Below are 21045 nucleotides of genomic sequence, written 5' to 3'. Positions count from 1 at the left end.
GTAGAGACGGGGTTTCACCATGTTGACCAGGATGGTCTTGATCTCTTGACCTCGTGATCCACCCGCCTCGGCCTCCCAAAGTGCTGGGATTACAGGCTTGAGCCACCGCACCCAGCTCAATTCTTATATATCCCTCAGAAATTAATCATGGTGTTTTGCATATAGTAAGTGCACAATAAATACTTGTAAATTGTGACATTTTTTCTTATGGGGGAGTTTGTCTGGTTTTCAGTATTCTTGGTGATGAAGTTTTTAAGACTTTGAAAACTGGATTTTTTTTTTTTTTTCTTATCACGATCTCAACTCTCATCTAGGCTGGAGTGCAGTGGCGCGATCTCAGCTCACTGCAACCTCCGTCTTCCAGGCTCGAGCAATTCTCCAACTTCAGCCTCTGGAGTAGCTGTGACCATAGGAATGTGTCATGATGCCTGGCCAATTTTTGTGTTTTTTATAGAGAGATGGGGTTTCACTATGTTGGCCAGGCTGGTCTTGAAATCCTGAGCTCAAGCGATGTATCTACCTCGGCCTCTTGAAGTGTTGGGATTGCAGGCCTGAGCCACTGTCCCCTACCAAAAACTGGATTTTTGTACTATAAAGTCGAGTGCTTGTGTTGGATATATCTATACAAAAAATGTGTGTCTCTTTGTACTTTTGTGTTTTCTGAAGCCTGTTATGGGCCTAACAAGAGTTCCTGCTTGTGAATGTTTGATAGGGATAAATGTTTCAGAGAGAAAGGTATACTAATTAAATTCTTCTCTTTTCTTTCTTTTAGTTTAAATATGGAAAAATTTCTTCCAAACATAATGGGAGTGTGAAAAAGGGTGTTATTTTTGCTACATACTCTTCACTTATTGGTGAAAGCCAGTCTGGTGGCAAGTATAAAACTAGGTTAAAACAACTTCTCCATTGGTGCGGTGATGACTTCGATGGAGTGGTATCCTTTACCGAAAATATTTTTGTATTTTTTAATGACAGCAAAATTATAAAAGGGGAGACCTTTGGGAAACAGGAATCCTAAGATTAAATGAACTGCTGGAGTGAAAACTTTAATGATAAGCTAGAATATCCAAAGGGATTGGAAAGTTAATTCTGTTTTTTTACCTGTTAGGAGACCAGTATTTAACCTCCTGCTTTAGAAAAATGTTAATAGCTATGAGGAATGCTGAATACTGTATTCCCCCTTTGGGGATTAACATTGCATATTTACATAGCAAAATACCTGAAAAGACTAAGGGAAAGAACACTGTTAGAATTTAGTGGGCCCAGACTTCCTTGTTCACAGCATATCTCCTAACTGTCTTGCTTGAGAAACACCACTCTTTGAAATGCTCCTTCAATTGGTTACCAATCATGCTTCTATTTACACAAGTTACCAAATAATAACTTCTTACTACAGTGGGTTATTTTCTCTGTTTTACTTTAAAAGCAAATATCTGGTTTAGATAAATTCCAAATTCAGTGAATGCCTTTGAGGCCTGCGAGGGAGGAGGATGTAACTGGGGAAAAGCACGTAGGACTTCTTTTATATTTGCAGTCATAAAGTAGACAATCAGAAGGCCTGGGAATAAAAGTTAACTCTTCTTGAAAGATCAGAGGCACTTAATACTAATGTGATACATTCCTTAATTCATTCCATTTAGATAGTGTTTGATGAGTGTCATAAAGCAAAAAACTTATGTCCTGTTGGTTCTTCAAAGCCAACCAAGACAGGCTTAGCTGTCTTAGAGCTTCAGAACAAATTGCCAAAAGCCAGAGTTGTTTATGCTAGTGCAACTGGTGAGTAGTTATTTATTTAAAAACATACATTGCAGGTTATTTTTTCAACTATAATTTATTTCATTTGTGGGTTTTTCAGGCGCTTCTGAACCACGCAACATGGCCTATATGAACCGTCTTGGCATATGGGGTGAGGGTACTCCATTTAGAGAATTCAGTGATTTTATTCAAGCAGTAGAACGGAGGTAATGCAGTTTATGGTATATACTGTTCTCAGTAGCAATCTAAGAAATGTATTACTCCTGTAGCTCGTTCTCTGTATGTTAAAGTTCTACTTTATTGGTAGTTACTGTATGTTTTAATTTTATTCAGAGGAGTTGGTGCCATGGAAATAGTTGCTATGGATATGAAGCTTAGAGGAATGTACATTGCTCGACAGCTGAGCTTTACTGGAGTGACCTTCAAAATTGAAGAAGTTCTTCTTTCTCAGAGCTATGTAAAAATGTATAACAAAGCAGTCAAGCTGGTGAGGAATTTTTCTTAATTCCTAGTGTTTATTTTATGTATCTCATAATGTATCTGTTCGGTTTGGCAATTGTAATGCCTCCTGCCCATGGGAATGTATTTCTGCTATAAAACAACAAATGAGGCCTTATACAGTGGCTCACACCTGTAATCCCAGCACTTTGGAAGGCTGAGGTAGGTGGGTGGATCACCTGAGGTCAAGAGTTCAAGACTACCCAGCATGGTGAAACCTCATCTCTACTAAAATACAAAAAAGTTTAGCTAGGCATGGTGGCCTGCCCCTGTAGTCCCTGCTACTTGGGAAGACTGAGGCAAGAGAATCGCATGAACCCAGGAGGTGGACGTTGCTGTGAGCTGAGATCGCACCACTGCACTCCAGCCTGGGCGACAGGGAGACTCCATCTCAGAATTTAAAAAAAAACAAACAGATGATACACTGTTTAACCAATGTAGTTTTTTTGTTTGTGGCAGGGTCTCTCACTCTGTTGCCTAGGCTGGAGTGCAATGGTGTGATCTCAGCTTATTGCAACCCTCACCTCGCAGGTTCAAGCAGTGCTCCCATCTTGGCCTCCTGAGTAGGAGGGACTGCAGGCGTGCACCACCATGCCTGGCTAGTTTTATGTTTTTTGGTAGGGACAAGGTTTTACAGTGTTGCCCAGGCTGGTCTGGAACTCCTGGGCTCAAGGGATCCGCCTGCCCTCGGCCTCCCAAAGTGCTGGGATTATAGACATGAGCCACTGCACCTGGCCTGACCAATGTTCTTATATTACAGATTTTCGAAGTTTTCATTTTGTTAAGGCAATTCATAAATTATAGTCATTTATTTCAGTTGCATAGCTTTAAAAATCACATTATTTCCTAAAATGACTGCATTAGATAATAAGAAACTTGAGACAACTGTGCATCCTGAGAAATAAATTCCAAGTTACTAAAGATGATTTATTAGGTTAATATTAAATGGCCTTGAACTTGACATTATTTTGATTTAATTGATATTTTTAAATAACTACACTCAAAGATGAAATGTCTAAAATGTTGTTTGTGTATCTTCAGTGGGTCATCGCCAGAGAGCGGTTTCAGCAAGCTGCAGATCTGATTGATGCCGAACAACGAATGAAGAAGTCCATGTGGGGTCAGTTCTGGTCTGCTCATCAGAGGTTTTTCAAATACTTATGTATAGCATCCAAAGTTAAAAGGGTTGTGCAACTAGCTCGAGAGGAAATCAAGAATGGAAAAGTAAGTCAAATAACTCATTAAGAAATTCATTGTTTTTGGGTTATATTGCTTAGTTTTTGTGGATGCTGAGGTTTTTCTGCTTGTAAAATCTGGTTTTCCTAAAAAATAAATTTCTTAAAGTTATAAAGGAAATGCCTGCTTGGAGAATTTAGAGAGCTCAGAAAAGTATAACAAAGTAAACATCAGGCCGGGCGCGGTGGCTCAAGCCTGTAATCCCAGCACTTTGGGAGGCCGAGGCGGGTGGATCACGAGGTCAAGAGATCGAGACCATCCTGGTCAATATGGTGAAACCCCGTCTCTACCAAAAAAAAATACAAAAAATTAGCTGGGCATGGCGGTGCGTGCCTGTAATCCCAGCTACTCAGGAGGCTGAGGCAGGAGAATTGCCTGAACCCAGGAGGCGGAGGTTGCGGTGAGCCGAGATCGCGCCATGCACTCCAGCCTGGGTAACACGAGTGAAACTCCGTCTCAAAAAAAAAAAAAAAAAAAAAAAAAAGTAAACATCACTATTATTGGTCATCTGTAGCTGATACCACTAGTAACATATGGATGTGTATTGCATTAAGGTTTTTTCTTTTGGTGAATATCTACTTAAAGCATTAGGTACTACAAACTTTGCAACGCAGGGACTCCACTCATGCTTACTACTGTTTGTAATTCTGTCTCCTGCGTAAGGTTTTGACACATAACCTGTCTCAAATATACAGAAGAAATAACTAAAACGAATGTGTGTTTTATAATAATGAGGACATTGTTGTTTGAAATTTTTGTTTAGCTAAATATTTAAAATATGTCTTGGTAAGAAGCCACAAACATTATTATTTGTAACTAACATGTTTTCTTTTTTTTCTCCAGTGTGTTGTAATTGGTCTACAGTCTACAGGAGAAGCTAGAACATTAGAAGCTTTGGAAGAGGGCGGGGGAGAATTGAATGATTTTGTTTCAACTGCCAAGTAATGTTTTTGTTTTTCTTTTTGAGTTCTTTCTTAGATTGGTTCCAATGTGGGCATTTCCTGGAGACAAAACTTTTGATTCACCTACATCATCTTTAAGTTTTCTTGATCTGAGTATTTGGAATGTGCTTTTCTGTAACAGTGTATTTATTAGAAAACAGTAACAGAAATCTCATAATCCTCAAATGTTAAGCATTTTGCCAGTATTACACAGAGTATATGACTTAACAGAAGGGCTTGATTTTGTTTGTCTTGTACATGTTGGAAATGTGTGACAGCTTGGTTTAGTTTCAGTTTTAGCATTCTGTATTTGAAATTACCATTATCTGCAGGATCAGTAACTATAGTTTGTCCTAATATAATGAAGTCTCTTTTATAAGTTGGCTGAGCGTGGTGGCTCACACCTGTAATCTCAGCACTTTGGGAGGCTGAGGTGGTCAGTTCGAGACCAGCCTGGCCAACGTGGCAAAATCCCATTTCTACCAAAAATACAAAAATTAGCTGGGCCTGGTGGCACTCGCCCTGTAGTTCCAGGTACCCATGAGGCTGAGTTAGGAGAATTTCCTGAACCCAGGAGGTGGAGGTTCCAGTGAGCTGAGATTGCACCACTACACTCCAGTCTGAGTGGTAGAGTGAGACCCTATCTCAGAAAAAAAAGAAAAAGCAACTCTACTTTACAAGTTGAGAATTAAGCATGAGATCTTCAAAAAACAATGCCTACAATGATTTAGGTGTTGTTTTAGTTTGCTTAACCTGCAGATTCTAACTCTGGTAGTAAATTAAGCAAAGTAAACTTGCCACTTCACTATTTTGTGCCTTGGGATGCATTCAAATGCTCCTTTTAAAAGCAAAACATAGGACTCACTCCTGTAATCCCAGCACTTTGGGAGGCAGATCACTGGTGGTCAGGAGTTTGAGACCAGCCTGGCCAACATGGTGAAACCCCGTCTCTACTAAAAATACAAAAATTAGCCAGGCATGATGGCAGGCACCTGTAATCCAGCTACTGGGCACATTGAGGCAGGAGAATTGCCTGAACTTTGGAGGCAGAGGTTGCAGCGAGCCAAGATTGTACCATTGCACTCCAGCCTAGGCAACAAGAGCAAGACTCCCATCTCAAAAAAAAAAAAAAAAAAAAAAAAAAAAGTTGACCAGGCATGGTGGCTCATGCCTATAATCCTAGCACTTTGGGAGGCCAACGCAGGTGGATCATGAGGTCAGGAGTTTAAAACCATCCTGGCCAAGCTGGTGAAACCCTGTCTCTCGTAAAAATACCAAAGTTAACTGAGCCTGGAGGTGGATGCCAGTAATCCCAGCCACCCAGGAGGCTGAGGCAGAGATTTGCTTGAACATAGGAAGTGGAGGTCGCAGTGAGCTGAGATCGCACCAGTGCACTCTAGCCTGGACTACAGCAAGACTCCATCTCAGAAAAACAAAAAAATGCATGCACCTGCTAATATATATTTTTCTGTACATAATTGCCCAGAACTACCCTGTCTGTAATGGCAGTCACTCATCACATGTGGCTATTGAGCAGTTGAAATGACTGGTCCATATTGAAGTGCTATATGTGTGTACTAAGCCAGGTTTCAAAGACTCCTGAAGAAAAAATAATGTAAAACTTGTGTTGCTATGGTATATTTGAGTTAAATAAAATGAATTACTAAACTTAGTTCCACCAGTTCTTTTTTCCTACTTTTTAATGTAAGCTACTAGAAAATATAATAATTGTTTATAATTATGTATGTAGTTTGACTTGCATTCTTATTTAGTTGGACAGCCTTGAGCTAGAAAATTAAAATTTATTTGAACTCGTTTATCAGTATTTTGTAAAACTGAAGAAGGTGTATTTCAATCTGTTTCATAAGACTTTACATATAATTATTTTGTCAACTGAAGCAGTAATTGTTAATTTGTTGCTTTTTCTCTCCTACAGAGGTGTGTTGCAGTCTCTTATTGAAAAACATTTTCCTGCTCCAGACAGGAAAAAACTTTATAGTTTGCTAGGAATCGATTTGACAGCTCCAAGTAACAACAGTTCACCGAGAGATAGTCCTTGTAAAGAAAATAAAGTAAAGAAGCGGAAAGGTGAGTACTTTTTTTTTTTTTTTGAGACAGAGTTTCACTCATGTTACCCAGGCTGGAGTGCAATGGCGCGATCTTGGCTCACCGCAACCTCCGCCTCCTGGGTTCAGGCAATTCTCCTGCCTCAGCCTCCTGAGTAGCCAGGATTACAGGCACGCACCACCATGCCCAGCTAATTTTTTGTATTTTTAGTAGAGACGGGGTTTCACCATGTTGACCAGGATGGTCTCGATCTCTTGACCTCGTGATCCACCCGCCTTGGCCTCCCAAAGTGCTGGGATTACAGGCTTGAGCCACCGCGCCCGGCCACTTTTTAAAAGTTGATGTTGAAAATACCATAAATGTAAGCATTTTAAAGTGGCTATATTTTGGCAATAAACTGCCTTCCATGAATTCAAAAGAGGTTACAAATTTTCACTGTCACTTGTGCAATTTTGAACGCACAAGTTATCCCTCTGTTTTAAATTAGGACTTGAGCAATTCACTGGTGGTTGACAGTGTGTTAAGCGCTTAGCTATATACATTCTACCATTTAATCTGGCAGAGGTCCATATGAAATTAGGTCTTATTTTTCCAGTTTTATAAACAGAGATCACTAAAGCACAGAAAGATTTAAAAGTTAAGGAGTTTTCCTAGGTTCAGAGAGGTAGTTTATGATGCATGGGTACTAAAACCTGTCTTTCTATTGTCAGACCTATTTTTTAATATATGTAGAGTTGGGTGTTTCAGTAGTCTTTAAAAGAGCATTTTTTTTTTTTTTTTTTTTGAGACGGAGTTTCGCTCTTGTTACCCAGGCTGGAGTGCAATGGCGCGATCTCGGCTCACCGCAACCTCCGCCTCCTGGGTTCAGGCAATTCTCCTGCCCCAGCCTCCTGAGTAGCTGGGACTACAGGCACGCGCCACTATGCCCAGCTAATTTTTTGTATTTTTAGTAGAGACGGGGTTTCACCATGTTGACCAGGATGGTCTTGATGTCTTGACCTCGTGATCCACCCGCCTCGGCCTCCCAAAGTGCTGGGATTACAGGCTTGAGCCACCGCACCCGGCCAAGCATTTTTTTTTTTTTTTTTTAAGGCAGGGTCTCCCTCGTGTCTCCCATGCTGGAGTGCAGTGGCGCCATCTTGGTGCACTACAACCTCCACTTCCCGGTTCAAGGAGCTGGGATTATAGGCATGCACCACCACACCCTGCTAATTTTTGTATTTTTAGTAGAGACAGTGTTTCGCCGTGTTGGCCAGGCTGGTCTGGAACTCCTGGGTTCAAGCAGTGTGCCCACCTCAGCCACCCAGAGTGCTGGGATTATAGGCATGAGCCATTACCCAGACCTGTTTGGCTTTTAGAAGTTAACTTCGGCCGGGTGCAGTGGACCACCTGAGGTCAGGAGTTCCAGACTAGCCTGATCAACGTGGAGAAACCCAGTCTCTACCAAAACATACCAAAAAAAATTAGGCATAGTGGCATATGCCTTATAATTCCAGCTACTTGGGAGACTGAGGTGGGAGAATTGCTTGAACCCGGGAGGCGGAGGTGTCAGTGAGCCGAGATCATACCATTGTACTCCAGCCTGTGCTATAGAGAGAGACCCTGTCTTAAAAAAAAAAAAAAAAAAAAAAAAACTTCTCAGTCTGGGCACAATGACTCATGCCTGTAATCCCAGTACTTTGAGAGGCCAAGGCGGTGGATCACTCGAGGTCAGGAGTTCAAGACCAGCCTGGCCAACATGCCAAACCCCATCTCTGCTTAAAATATAAAACAGCTGGGACTGATGGCAGGGGCGCCTTATAATCCCAGCTACGCAGGAGGCTGAGGCAGGAGAATCGCTTGAACTCAGGAGGCAAAGGTTGCAGTGAACCAAGATTGTGCCACTGCACTTCAGCCTGGGAGACAGAGTGAGACTATCGGGGGGAAAAAAATAGCTGGTCATGGTGGCATGTACCTATAGTTCCAGGTACTTAGGAGGCTGAGGTGGGAGGATCACTTGAGCCAGGGAAGTTGAGGCTGCAGTGAACTATGATTGTGCCACTGCACTCTAGCCTGGGCAACAGAGTGAGGCCTTAGGTCCAAAAATAAAAAGGTTTTATGAATCGATTTTCTGAGTATGTCTTTAAACCTATAATTATTAAACCTCAAATAGGACACACAGTCAAATTGTGACTGTGGCTGAGGTTCTGCTTTTACTCTGTTGTCTTGAATTTGTTTTGAAACTTGTGCGCTTGAAGGCGATCTTGACTTAGTACTTAATGTATCTAATTTCTTCTTGAAAATAAATGTTTATAACCTTATTTCTTATGGAAGTCCAAAAGGTTAGCACTGATTTTTAAATTCTGTTTGTTCTTTGACTTAAATAAATGCTTTTCCTCTGCACTTTTCATTTGAATTAATTCATGAGCTAAATATGTACTGGATCTTAAGAACATTGAATTTGGGCTGACTCTCTTGATTGTGTTGGGGTTAGGTGAAGAAATAACTCGAGAAGCCAAAAAAGCACGAAAAGTAGGTGGACTTACTGGTAGCAGTTCTGATGACAGTGGAAGTGAATCTGATGCCTCTGATAATGAAGAAAGTGATTATGACAGCTCTAAAAACATGAGTTCTGGAGATGATGATGATTTCAACCCATTTAGAGATGAGTCTAGTGAGGATGATGAAAATGGTAAGTTTATCAATATATTGAATCTACACTAAAGCATAATTAATATTTTAGTGTATTTAAAAATGGGATATTAAACCTTTTTTCTGTACAGTACAAATGATCACACAGATTCTAATCTTTGCTTGGCGGGGCGCTCCAGGCTTACCTACCTTCTGGAGGTTCTCTCATATATGTGAGAAGATAACCTCAATTTTTGTGCAGCTATTTTTAATCTGAAAACATGGATTTGTACCCCATGGTTTATCGATGGACCAGTGTAGATGGTGATAAGTTATCAGTTATAAGTTATGCCACTGCATTTTAGCCTGGGAGACAGAGTGAGACTGTCTGGACCAAAAAAAAAAAAATTAACTGGTCATGGTGGCATGTGCCTGTAGTCCCAGGTTTCAAAGGCTGTTCCTTTTAAAGAGTCTGTACTTTTTTAACAAATGATTTGACGTATATCTTTCCTTAATGCTCAGATCCCTGGTTAATCAGAAAAGATCACAAGAAAAACAAAGAGAAGAAAAAGAAGAAAAGTATAGATCCAGATTCTATTCAAAGTGCCTTATTAGCATCAGGTCTTGGATCAAAACGACCCAGTTTTTCATCTACACCAGTTATCTCACCTGCTCCTAACAGTACACCAGGTATCCATGTAGAAACTTTCTTGTTAAAATACGCTTTTAAACAAAAATAAACTTTGTACTGACTTGTAACAAATGTTCTTTATCTAGCTAACAGTAACACCAACAGTAACAGTAGCCTTATAACAAGTCAGGATGCCGTGGAAAGGGCTCAGCAGATGAAGAAAGACCTGCTTGATAAACTAGAAAAATTAGCTGAAGACCTCCCCCCTAATACCCTGGATGAACTTATCGATGAACTTGGCGGCCCTGAGAATGTTGCTGAGGTAAATATACCTGTATGTCTTGGTGACATTTTTGCCATTTGAACCCCTATAAAATGAGTTGTATTTTGAGTATTATCACATAATAATCTAAATTTTTTAGATCGTAGATTTCTTGTTCTACTTTAGTTGCCATCCTAGATCCAGTGAAGTGCTGCCTCCAGTATCTGAGTGTCTGTCCCAAGCCACTGTCCTGGTTATCGCACTTTTCACACAGCTTTTGTGATCGTGGCCACATGTCAGCTTTTTCCAGGGACTGTGTTGTACTGTTCTGTATCCTCCAGTGCCTGGCGCAGCACAACGTGTGCTTTTATTTCCCAAGTGTCTTTAAGGAAAGAGGCACTGAGTCCATGCCCCGCAGTCAGATACCTTCATTGTAATGACATTGGCTCCCTCAGATGACTGGCCGCAAGGGACGGGTTGTGAGCAATGATGATGGAAGCATATCTTATGAATCAAGATCTGAACTTGATGTGCCTGTGGAAATACTAAACATCACAGAAAAACAGCGATTTATGGATGGTGATAAGGTATGTTTTTCTGGGATGCTTCTCAGTGAAAAGAAGAATGCCCATATATTGAGATTATCTTTAGAAGGGATTTTTTTTCCTTTTAATACAAGTTCATTGAGTATTGTCACTCTGTATTTTTCAGTAATTACACATGCTGAATATTTTACCTGTTTTTATTATTTTATCATTGAATATAGTAAGTATTGGCCTGGTGCAGTGGCTCAGGGCTATAATCTCAGCACTTTGGGAGGCTGAGGCAGTTGGATCGCTTGAGCTCTTGAGTTTTGAGACTGGCCTGGGCAACCTGGTGAAACCCAGTCTCTACTGATAATACAAAAAATTAGCCGGATGTGGTACTGCATGCCTGTAGTCCCAGATGCTCAGAAGGCTGAGGCAGGAGGTTAGCTTGAGCCTGGGAGGCGCAGGTTGCAGTGAGCTGAGATCGCACCACTGCACTCTGGCCTGGGTGACAGAGCTATTATGCAAATTTTTTTAGTAATTGCACATACTCACTGAATATTTTACATGTTTTTATTACTGTATCATTGAATATAATGAGTGTTGTATATTATTCATAGAATTAGATCTGACTCTTGAGTGCTTTGGAGGCTTTTGAAATATTTAATCATGATATAAAAATACTATGTTCTCTTAGTTCATCTTGGTATTGTGATATCTATTGTTATTCTAGTGTCATTCTGAGTCTAAAATATTTATGCGTGTCCATATTATTAGTAACTTTGGTTTCACTGTTTATTGCTATATCATGTTATATTAAGATGATTTACTATAAATGGCTTGTAGATTAGACTCTCATATTCGACCGTTGTAGAGATTTTGGGTGCCTCCAGACAGAGTCTTACTCTGTCGCCCAGGCTGGAGTGCACTGACATGATCTCAGCTCACTATTACCTCCACCTCCGAGGTTGAAGTGATTCTTGTGCCTCAGCCTCCTGAGTAGCTGGGACTACAGGCACATGCCACCATGCCTGACTAATCTTTGTATTTTTTGCTAGAGAGAGGTTTCACCATATTAGCCAGGCTGGTCTTGAACTCCTGACCTCAAGTGGTGCACCCACCTTGACTTCACAAAGTGCTGGGATTATAAGCATAAGCCATCTCTCTTGCCCAGAGACTCTTACTATAGACTTTTTGTTTGTTTGTTTGAGACAGAGCCTCACTTTGTCCCTAAGGCTGGAATGCAGTGGCATTATCTCGGCTCAGTGCCATGATCTCAGCTCACTGCCACCTCCGCCTCCTGGCTTCAAGAGATTCTTGTGCCTCGGCCACCTGAGTAAGCTGGGAATACAGGCACACACTACCACACCTGGCTAATTTTTGTGCTTTTAGTAGAGACAGGGTTTCCTTATATTGGCCAGGCTGGTCTCGAACTCCTGACCTCAAGTGATCTCCCTGCCTCAGCCTCCCAAAGTGCTAGGATTACAAAAGTTCAAGACCAGCCTGGGCAACACAGTGGGACCCCACCTCTACGGGGGAAAAAAAGTCATGTGATGGCATGTGCCCAACAGTCCCAACTACTGAGGAGGCTAAGGTAGGAGGATTACTTGAGCTTGAAAGGTAAAAGCTGTAGAGAGCTGTGATTGCACCACTGTACTCCAGCCTGTGTGACAGTGAGACCCTGTCTCAAAAATACATGTATATAGATACAAAAGATAATGTTATACATTTTCAAGATTGTAGGTAAAGGTATTAGTTATTTCATATAATTGCTTCATGAATCTAGGCCCATAAGCATTAGGAATTACATTAGTTGGAATTAGTTTTGGTTGTTAAATAACAGAAAATACAAAAAGTATTGACTTCAATGAGATAGATGTGGCCAGGTGCAGTGGCTTACACCTGTAATCCCAGCACTTTGGGAGCCCAAGGTGGGTGGATCATGAGGTCAGGAGATTGAGACTATCCTGGCTAACACAGTGAAACCCTGTCTCTACTAAAACACAAAAAATTACTCTGGCTAACAGTGAATATTCCTTCTCTACTAAAAATACAAAAAAAATTAGTTGAGTGTGGTGGCATGCGCCTTTAGTCCCACCTACTTGGGAGGCTGAGGCAGGAGAATTGCTTGAACCCAGGAGGCAGAGGTTGCAGTGAGCTGATATCACACCACTGCACTCCAGCCTGGCAGCCTGGGTGACAGGAAAAAAAAAAAAAAAAAAGGCTGGGCATGGTGGCTCACACCTATAATCCCAGCACTATGGGAGGCCTGGGTGGGTAGATCACGAGGTCAGGAGTTTGAGACCAGCCTGGACAAGGTGGTGAAACCCCGTCTCTACTAAAAATACAAAAATTAGCCAGGCACGGTGGCGGGCGCCTATAATCTCAGCTACTGAGGAGGCTGAGGCAGGAGGATCGCTTGAACCTGGGAAGCAGAGGTTGCAGTGAGCCAAGATCATAGCCTGGGCAACAGAGTGAGACAGCCTCTCAAAAAAAGAAAAGATGCTTATTTCTTTCATGGATACATTTGGGTAGGTAGAGCAGGGCTTGTATGCCCCCTTGAAGCCCAGGCATCTTCCGTGTTGTCTATTAAATTATGTTGACATCCATTTCCAAGTTACTTCTGCATTCCAAGATAGCTGTTCCAGACCTTGTTAGTACCTCTAAATTTTATGTAATAGAGGAGACAAGGGGATGAGAAGGGCATGTCTCCTCCTTTTAGAGACATTTCCGGGCATCATACATTTTACCTACACCACACTGGCTGGAGAATGTTCACACTTAGCTGTAAGGAAGACTGGGCAATAAAATTGGGAGTCTTTTTATTGAGAAAGGAGAGAGTAAGTGGCTTGCTAAAGAACTTCTTTTAAGACACTGGCCTGCTTGCTATGCAAAGGTGATTTTATTTCTCTTATATTTGATATAGAATATTGCTATCATCTCAGAAGCTGCCAGCTCGGGTATTTCATTACAAGCAGATAGGAGAGCTAAAAATCAAAGGCGAAGAGTTCATATGACTTTAGAATTACCTTGGAGCGCTGATAGAGCAATTCAACAATTCGGTAAGTTCCTTCACTGGATTTTACTTAATGGATAGCTAGGAATCATTGGATCATTGGGTAAATTTATGCATATTAAAATATAGGTTTAGGCTGAGCACAGTTGTCTGTAATCCCAACACTTGGGAGGCCACTGTGGGAGGATAACCTGAGTCTAGGAGTTTGCGACCAGCCTGGGCAACATGGGGAGACCCTATTTCCACCAAAAGAAAAAAATACTGAGCCGAGCGCAGTGGTTCACACTCATAATCCCAGCATTTGGGAGCTGAGGCCAGATCACTTGCGGTCATAGTTTGAGGCCAGCCTAGCTAACATGATGAAACCTCGCCTCTACTTAAAATACAAAAAATTAACTGGGTACCATGGCACACGCCTGTAATCCCAGCTATTCAGGAGGCTGAGGCAGGAGAATCGCTTGAACCTGGCAGGTGGAGGTTGCAGTGAGCCAAGACCGGTATACTGCATTCTAACCTGGGCAACATTGGGAGACTCCATCTAAAAACAATAAAAATAAATAAATAAATGGATGGATGGATGGATGGATGGATTGGTTGGATTAGTTGGATGGATGGATGGATAAGCTGGCTGGGTATGATGGTGTTTGCCTATAGTCCCAGCTACTCAGGAGACTGAGGTAGGAGGATTACTTGAGTCCAGGAGTTCATGGTTGCCATGAGGTATGACTGCATCACTGCCCTCTAGCCTGGGTTATAGAGCATGACCTTGTCACAAGAAAAACTAAAACAAAAATCTGTGTTTAATGTCTTTTCAATTTTTTTTTTTTTTTTTGACGCAGTTTCACTCTTGTTGCCTAGGCTGGAGTGCAATGGCGCATTCTCAGCTCACTGCAACATTTGTCTCCTGGGTTCAAGCAATTCTCCTACCCCAGCCCCTCAAGTAGCTGGGATTACAGGCATGCGCCACCACATCCAGCTAATTTCTATTTTTAGTAGAGATGGGGTTTCTCCATGTTGGTCAGACTGGTCTCAAACCTCCCGACCTCAGGTGATCTGTTTGCTTCAGTCTCCCAAAAAGCTGGGATTACAGGCATGAGCCACTGCTCCCGGCCAGTGTCTTACATCTTATAACTCAAAATCTCAGATTTTGCCTTTAAGGAGTGTTAGATATACCTTATAGTATATGGTGCATTATGAATTCAATTTTTGTCTATTTACAAGTTGTAAAAAAACATATACATGGTGGTGGGAATTTGTGGGGTTCCAAGAACAGGGCTCCTCATAAAACTTTAGGATGTATTAGGTCTATGTCAGTGAAGTTGCTATTTACATATGCTTTTCAAACTTCAGTAGCTTTACCAAAGGCACATAGCTCCTCCCTTCATCTTCATGTTCTTGTGACCAGTGATTTGAAAAACGGTCTGGGGGCAATCAAGATGCACATAAGCTGTGCATCAGCAACATGTGGTTAACCAAAATTGGGGTAGCAATGCTAACACTTCTATCATTGAGCAGTTTTATGGCAGGTTTAGTGTTACTCTGTATATGGATCTCTTTCAAGCCAATGTTTTCTTCTTCTTCTTCTTTTTTTTTTTTTTTTTTTTTGACAAAGTCTTGCACTATCCTCCAGGGCAGAGTGCAGTGGTGCAATGTTGGCACACTGCATGTGCCCCCACGCCTGGCTAATTTTTGTATTTTTAGTAGAGATGGGGTTTCACCATGTTGACCAGGCTGGTCTCGAACTCCTGACCTTGTGATCTGCCTGCTTGGCCTCCCAAAGTGTTGGGATTACAGATGTGAGTCACCGCGCCCAGCCCTGTTTTTGATTTTATAATTCTGTTGTGTTTTGGTAAATTTTACATTCTCTGTAAGTTTTCTTGTTTAATGGTTTCCCAATACCAGTTTAGTGTTGAATGCCAGGAATACATCTCAGAATATTCTATCTCTGTCCAGTGAACACAATCACTGATCTTTAAAAACATTTTTGTTACAGGACGAACTCATAGATCAAACCAAGTTACTGCTCCCGAATATGTCTTCCTGATTTCTGAACTGGCAGGAGAACAACGATTTGCATCTATTGTTGCTAAAAGACTTGAGAGTTTGGTGAGTTTTGGAGTTGTGTGGCTTTGTGTAAAAGATGATCTCTGGTACCTGTTTTCTGCTAAAAGGTTACCTATGCCTTGATTGAAATTTTTGTCTTGATAGGGGGCACTTACACATGGCGACAGAAGAGCAACAGAATCTAGGGATCTGAGCAGGTTCAACTTTGACAATAAGGTACATTTCAACTTTCAGTATCTCTGAAAGCTTCTGATAGTGTATGGTGTCTGTAGGGAACAAAAAAGAAAAGTAGTTACTGTCTAAAACAAAACTGCCTCTTCTGTGGGTTTGCTTTAAAATCATGGCTTCCTATAAGACAGAATTTCACATGTAAGTTAGAGCACATATGAGTGATCAGTACAGCAATATAGTTGTCTTTTCATTGCTTTTGGAAAACAGGAATAAATGGAAATGAATTAACTGAGTTCTCAGAAGTAAAGGAAGTTAATTTTTCTCATGTTTGTTATATGCAGAGGCATGAACTAGCAGTATAAATAAAGTATACATAACAGCCAGGGAGTGTGGCTCACACCTATAATCCTAGCACTTTGGGAAGCCAACATGGGTGGATCACCTGAGGTCAGAAGTTCGAGACCAGCCTGGCCAACAACATGGTGTTCATGTCTCAACTAAAGAAATACAAAAATTAGGCAGAAGTGTGGTGGCTCACGTTTGTAATCTCAGCACTTTGGGAGGCTGAGGCAGGCGGATCACCTGGGGTCAGGAGTTCAAGACCATTCTGGTCAACATAATGAAACCACATCTATACGAAAAATACAAAATTAACCAGGCACGGTGGCACCTGCCTGTAGTCCCAGCTACTTGGGAGGGTGAGACAGGAGAATCGCTTCATCCCGGGAGGCAGAACTTGAAGTGAGCTGAGGTCACACCACTGCATTCCAACCTGGGAGACACTGTCTCAAAAAAATATACCAAAATTAGTCGGGAGTGGCCATGCGCAGTGGTTCATACCTGTAATCCCAGCACTTTGGGATGCCGAGTCGGGCAGATCAAGAGATCAAGACTATCCTGGCCAACGTGGTGAAACCCTATCTCTACTAAAAACATAAAAAATTAGCCTGGCGTGGTGGCATGCACCTGTACTCCCAGCTACTCAGGAGGCTGAGATTGGAGAACCTCTTGAACCCAGGAAGCTGGGGTTGCAGTGAGCTGAGATCATTACACTCCAGCCTGGGTGACAATAGCAAAACTCTGTCTCTAAAAAAGAAAAAAATAATAAACATGTATAAAGATAATTGAACTGATTTTTTTTTTTTTTTTTTTTTTTTTTTTTTTGAGTTGGAGTTTTGCTTTTGTTGCCCAGGCAGGAGTGCAGTGGCCCGATCTCTGCTCACTGCAACCTCTGCCTCCCGGGTTCAACCAATTCTCCTGCCTCAGTCTGCTGAGTAGCTGGGATTACAGGCATGCGATACCTCACCCAACTAATTTTGTATTTTTAGTACAGACCGGGCTTCTCCATGTTGATCAGGCTGGTCTCAAACTCTCGACCTCAGGTGATCTGCCCACCTCGGCCTCCCAAAGTGCTGGGATTACAGGCATGAGCTACCGTGCCCAGCTGAGAATTGATTTTTTGAATCTTTGGTACAATAATTGTTTTGTTTTGAGATGGAGTTTTGCTCTTGTTGCCCAGGCTGGAGTGCAGTGGTGCAATGTTGGTCAGATTGGTCTTGAACTCCTGACCTCTGGTGATCCAAAAGTGCTGGGATTACAGGCGTGAGCCACCACGCCCTGCCAGTAGTTTTTATAGTATTTAGGTGGGGTCATGTGATTAAAAGAGTATCCCAATGCTGAAACTGGTTAAAGGTTTTGATTTTTTTTTTTTTTTTTTTTTTTTTTGCAGTATGGAAGAAATGCTTTAGAAATAGTCATGAAATCCATTGTGAACTTGGATTCCCCTATGGTATCACCACCTCCAGACTATCCTGGAGAATTTTTTAAAGGTAACTTAAAAATATTCATTACAATGACAAAGATATACTCAAACCTTTTCTAACAGTTCTAACATTTGCTGTCATTTTAGTTTTTCCTTTGGACATAAATTGTATAAAACTTTCTAATTAATGGTTACTAGTACATGTAAGTGTCTTATTTTAAATAGCTTTATTAAAACAGATTATTCAAATGAAGGTCCTCTTAACTCTTGATACAGTGAAAGCATGTTTGTCTATTAATAGATTTAATAGAGAAAAGTCGTTTTAGTACATTCAGTAAAATCACTTTGCCAAATAGGTTTAAAATTTTATTTTAAAGTTGAAAAAGTCCCTAGGTAAATAATTTGTGAGGGTTGATTGGTGGGAATGGGAAGTTTGGATGAAATAAAATTGGCCATGAATTCACAGTTGTTTAAACTGGGTGAGATACATGTGGCTTACAGATTTATTTATTTATTTATTTATTTATTTTTGAGACTGCCTTGCACTGTCACTTGGGCTAGAGTGCAGTGGTGTGATCTCAGCTCACTGCAACCTCCACCTCCTGGGTTCAGGTGATCCTCCTGCCTCAGCCTCCCAAGTAGCTGAGATTACAGGCACCCCGCACCACGCCTAGCTAATTTTTTGTATTTTTAGTAGAGATGGGGATTTACTGTGTTGGCCAGGCTGGTCTCAAACTCCTGATCTCATGATTCACCTGCCTCAGCCTCCAAAAGTACTGGCATTACAGGTGTGAGTCACCATGCCTGGCCGGAAATGTTCATATTTTTTGAAAAGTACAGGATTCATAATATGGATCTGAGAGTTTTTATTTTATTTTTATTTTACTACCTAAGACTTTTTATATTTACAGTACAAATCTTGTATGTGCAATATCTGTAGAATAGATTATAACCTATCCCCTAAGTGTAAGTCTAGATGAATTTGGTAGTCCAGGGAAACTGAATATATTTTGTGCAATTAGTAGTTGTAAAATATGGAGACAGAGTCTTGCCCTGTCGCCCAGGCTGGAGTGGTGTGATCTCATCTCACTGCACCCTCCGAGACCAAGTTCAAAGGATTCTCCTGCCTCAGCCTCCCAAGTAGCTGGGATTACAGGTGCCTGCCACCATGCCTGGCTCATTTTTGTATTTTTATAGAGATGGGGTTTCGCCATGTTGGCCAGGCTGGTCTTGAAATCCTGGCCTCATGTGATCTGCCCACCTTAGCCTCCCACAATGCTGAGATTATATATATGAGCCACCACACCCAGATGGAGTTAGCATTTTTCACTAGAAAATCCTTTTGGTACTTTAGCACATACTGATATGTGTTGTTAACAGTTAATATTGACATACTAGTTAGGGGTGTTCATCATTACTCCTGGCTTTCTACAAAAGCAATAAAATCTTAACCCTACACCTTCTCTCCTTTCGATCATAAGAGAGAGTGTCAAAAACAATTGGACGTGGTGGCTCATGCCTGTAATCCCAGCACTTTGGGAGGCTGAGGTGTGAGGATTGCTTAAGCCTTGGAGGTGGAGGCTATAGTGAGCTGTGATGGCACCACTGCATTCCAGCCTGGGTGACAGAGACCCTGTCTCAGAAAAAAATAAATCAAGACTCCTTGATTTATTTCTGACTTCTTAAAATTTTACGTTATGGCTAGGCACAGCGGCTCACACCTGTGACCTCAGCACTTTTGGAGGCCAAGGAAGGTGGATCATTTAAGCTCAGGAGATCAAGACCAGCCTGGGCAACACAGTGAAAGCCCATCTCTAAAAAAATAGAAAAACGTTAGCCAGGCACTGTTGTGCACACCTATATTCCCAGCTACTCGGGAAGCTGAGGTGGGACAATCCTTGAGCCTGAGAAGCAGAGGTAACAGTGAGCCAAGATGATGCCATTGCACTCCAGCCTGAGGAACAGAATGAGACCCTATCTCAAAAAAATAGATAGATAGATAGATAGATAGATAGATAGATAGATAGATAGATTACTTATTTATTATAAGTAATGAAAATAATCTCACAGCTGGGCGAGGTGGCTCAAGCCTATAATCCCAGCACTCTGGGAGGCCAAGGCAGACAGATCACCTGAGGTTGGGAGTTTGAGACCAGCCTGGCCAACATGGCGAAACCCTATCTCTACTTAAAATACAAAAATTAGCCAGGTGTGGTGGCATGCACCTATAGTGCCAGCTACTTGGGAGGCTGAGGCAGGAGAATCACTTGAACTCAGGAGGCAGAGGTTGCAGTTGCATTGAGCCGAGATCTCACCACTGCACTCCAGCCTGAGTGACAGAGCAAGACTGTCTCAAAAAAAAAAAAAGGAAAGAAAGGAATCTAAAAGTAGATAATGAAGAGAATTAATAATATGGTCCCCATAATCCTTCTTCCACCCTCACTTTCCTAGGTCACAGATGACAGTGTAAACAGGGGCAGTCCTTTCCACATTTTCTCAGTATTTATCTAAAACACCAACGGTTGGTTTTTTTTTTTTTTAATGGCATGATGTTACTTACAACATACTTTTCTCACTTAACGATACGTTGCAGGCATTCCTTGTAATTTATGAGTCAAAATTGATCCTGTTCTTACAGATGTTCGACAAGGACTGATAGGAGTTGGTCTGATAAATGTAGAGGATCGCTCGGGAATTCTTACTCTCGATAAAGGTACTTACTATTAACTTTGTGTAGGCGTGTAACTGTTGCTATAGTATTAAAGTTCATTATGATATATGCTTTCCAGCTGAAGGGGATGCTTCATGTTCCTGAAACATTCTGGGTGATTTTGGCTGTTGTAGGGTACTCATAAGAGATCCATAAATAGAGCAGCGATTTTCAACACTGGCTGCTAATATAATGAGCTCTCAAGCTTTTAAATATTACTGAAGTGGGCAGAGCATGGTGGCTCACGCCTGTCATCTCAGCAGTTTGGGAGGCCGAGGCAGGCGGATCGTGACGTCAAGAGTTTGAGACCAGCCTGGCTAACATGGTGAAACCCATCTCTACTGAAAATACCAAAGAAAATTAGCCAGGTGTGGTGACGGGTGCCTATAATTCCAGCTACTCTGGAGGCTGAGGCAGGAGAATTGCTTGAACCCGGGAAGGTGTAAATTGGCGTAAGCCGAGGTCGCGCCATTGTACTCTAGCCTGGGCAACAAGAGGGAGACTATGCCTTAAAAAAAAAAATTTAGTGGCCGGGCACTGTGGCTCATGCCTGTAATCCTAGCACTTTGGGAGGCCGAGGTGGGTGGATCACCTGAGGTCAGGAGTTCAAGACCAGCCTGGCCGTTGTGGTGAAACCCCACCTTAAAAAAAAAAGAAAAGAAAAAAAAAATTTACTGAAGTCAGGGATGGTACTCAGATACTGGTAGCAAAGCTCCAGACTAATTGTGCAGCTACAGTTGAGAATTTAGTATTAGAGAACCAGCCTTTTTTTTTTTTTTTTTTTTTTTTTTTTTG

At 41.5% G+C, this 21045-nt stretch overlaps 1 protein-coding gene across 10 annotated transcripts in view; it reads left to right on the top strand.

The window, feature by feature from the left end:
- SBNO1 (strawberry notch homolog 1) overlaps positions 1-21045 on the top strand; it is a 61223-nt gene that overhangs the window by 19989 nt on the left and 20189 nt on the right. For all 10 annotated transcript variants that reach the window (XM_032243418.1, XM_032243427.1, XM_032243408.1 and 7 more), the window contains 16 exons: positions 773-934; positions 1641-1776; positions 1856-1961; positions 2089-2242; positions 3295-3477; positions 4333-4430; positions 6367-6518; positions 8971-9168; positions 9630-9797; positions 9885-10060; positions 10456-10587; positions 13454-13589; positions 15537-15649; positions 15752-15823; positions 17508-17607; positions 20179-20253. In XM_032243418.1, the coding sequence (XP_032099309.1) occupies positions 773-934; positions 1641-1776; positions 1856-1961; positions 2089-2242; positions 3295-3477; positions 4333-4430; positions 6367-6518; positions 8971-9168; positions 9630-9797; positions 9885-10060; positions 10456-10587; positions 13454-13589; positions 15537-15649; positions 15752-15823; positions 17508-17607; positions 20179-20253 (2161 nt within the window). The remainder of the gene's footprint in view (positions 1-772; positions 935-1640; positions 1777-1855; positions 1962-2088; positions 2243-3294; positions 3478-4332; positions 4431-6366; positions 6519-8970; positions 9169-9629; positions 9798-9884; positions 10061-10455; positions 10588-13453; positions 13590-15536; positions 15650-15751; positions 15824-17507; positions 17608-20178; positions 20254-21045) is intronic.

Source organism: Sapajus apella, unplaced genomic scaffold (assembly GCF_009761245.1).
Source record: "Sapajus apella isolate SASKATOON/1434 unplaced genomic scaffold, GSC_monkey_1.0 scaffold2, whole genome shotgun sequence".
NCBI lineage: Eukaryota > Metazoa > Chordata > Mammalia > Primates > Cebidae > Sapajus > Sapajus apella.
This window is presented reverse-complemented; position numbering and strand designations above follow the sequence as displayed.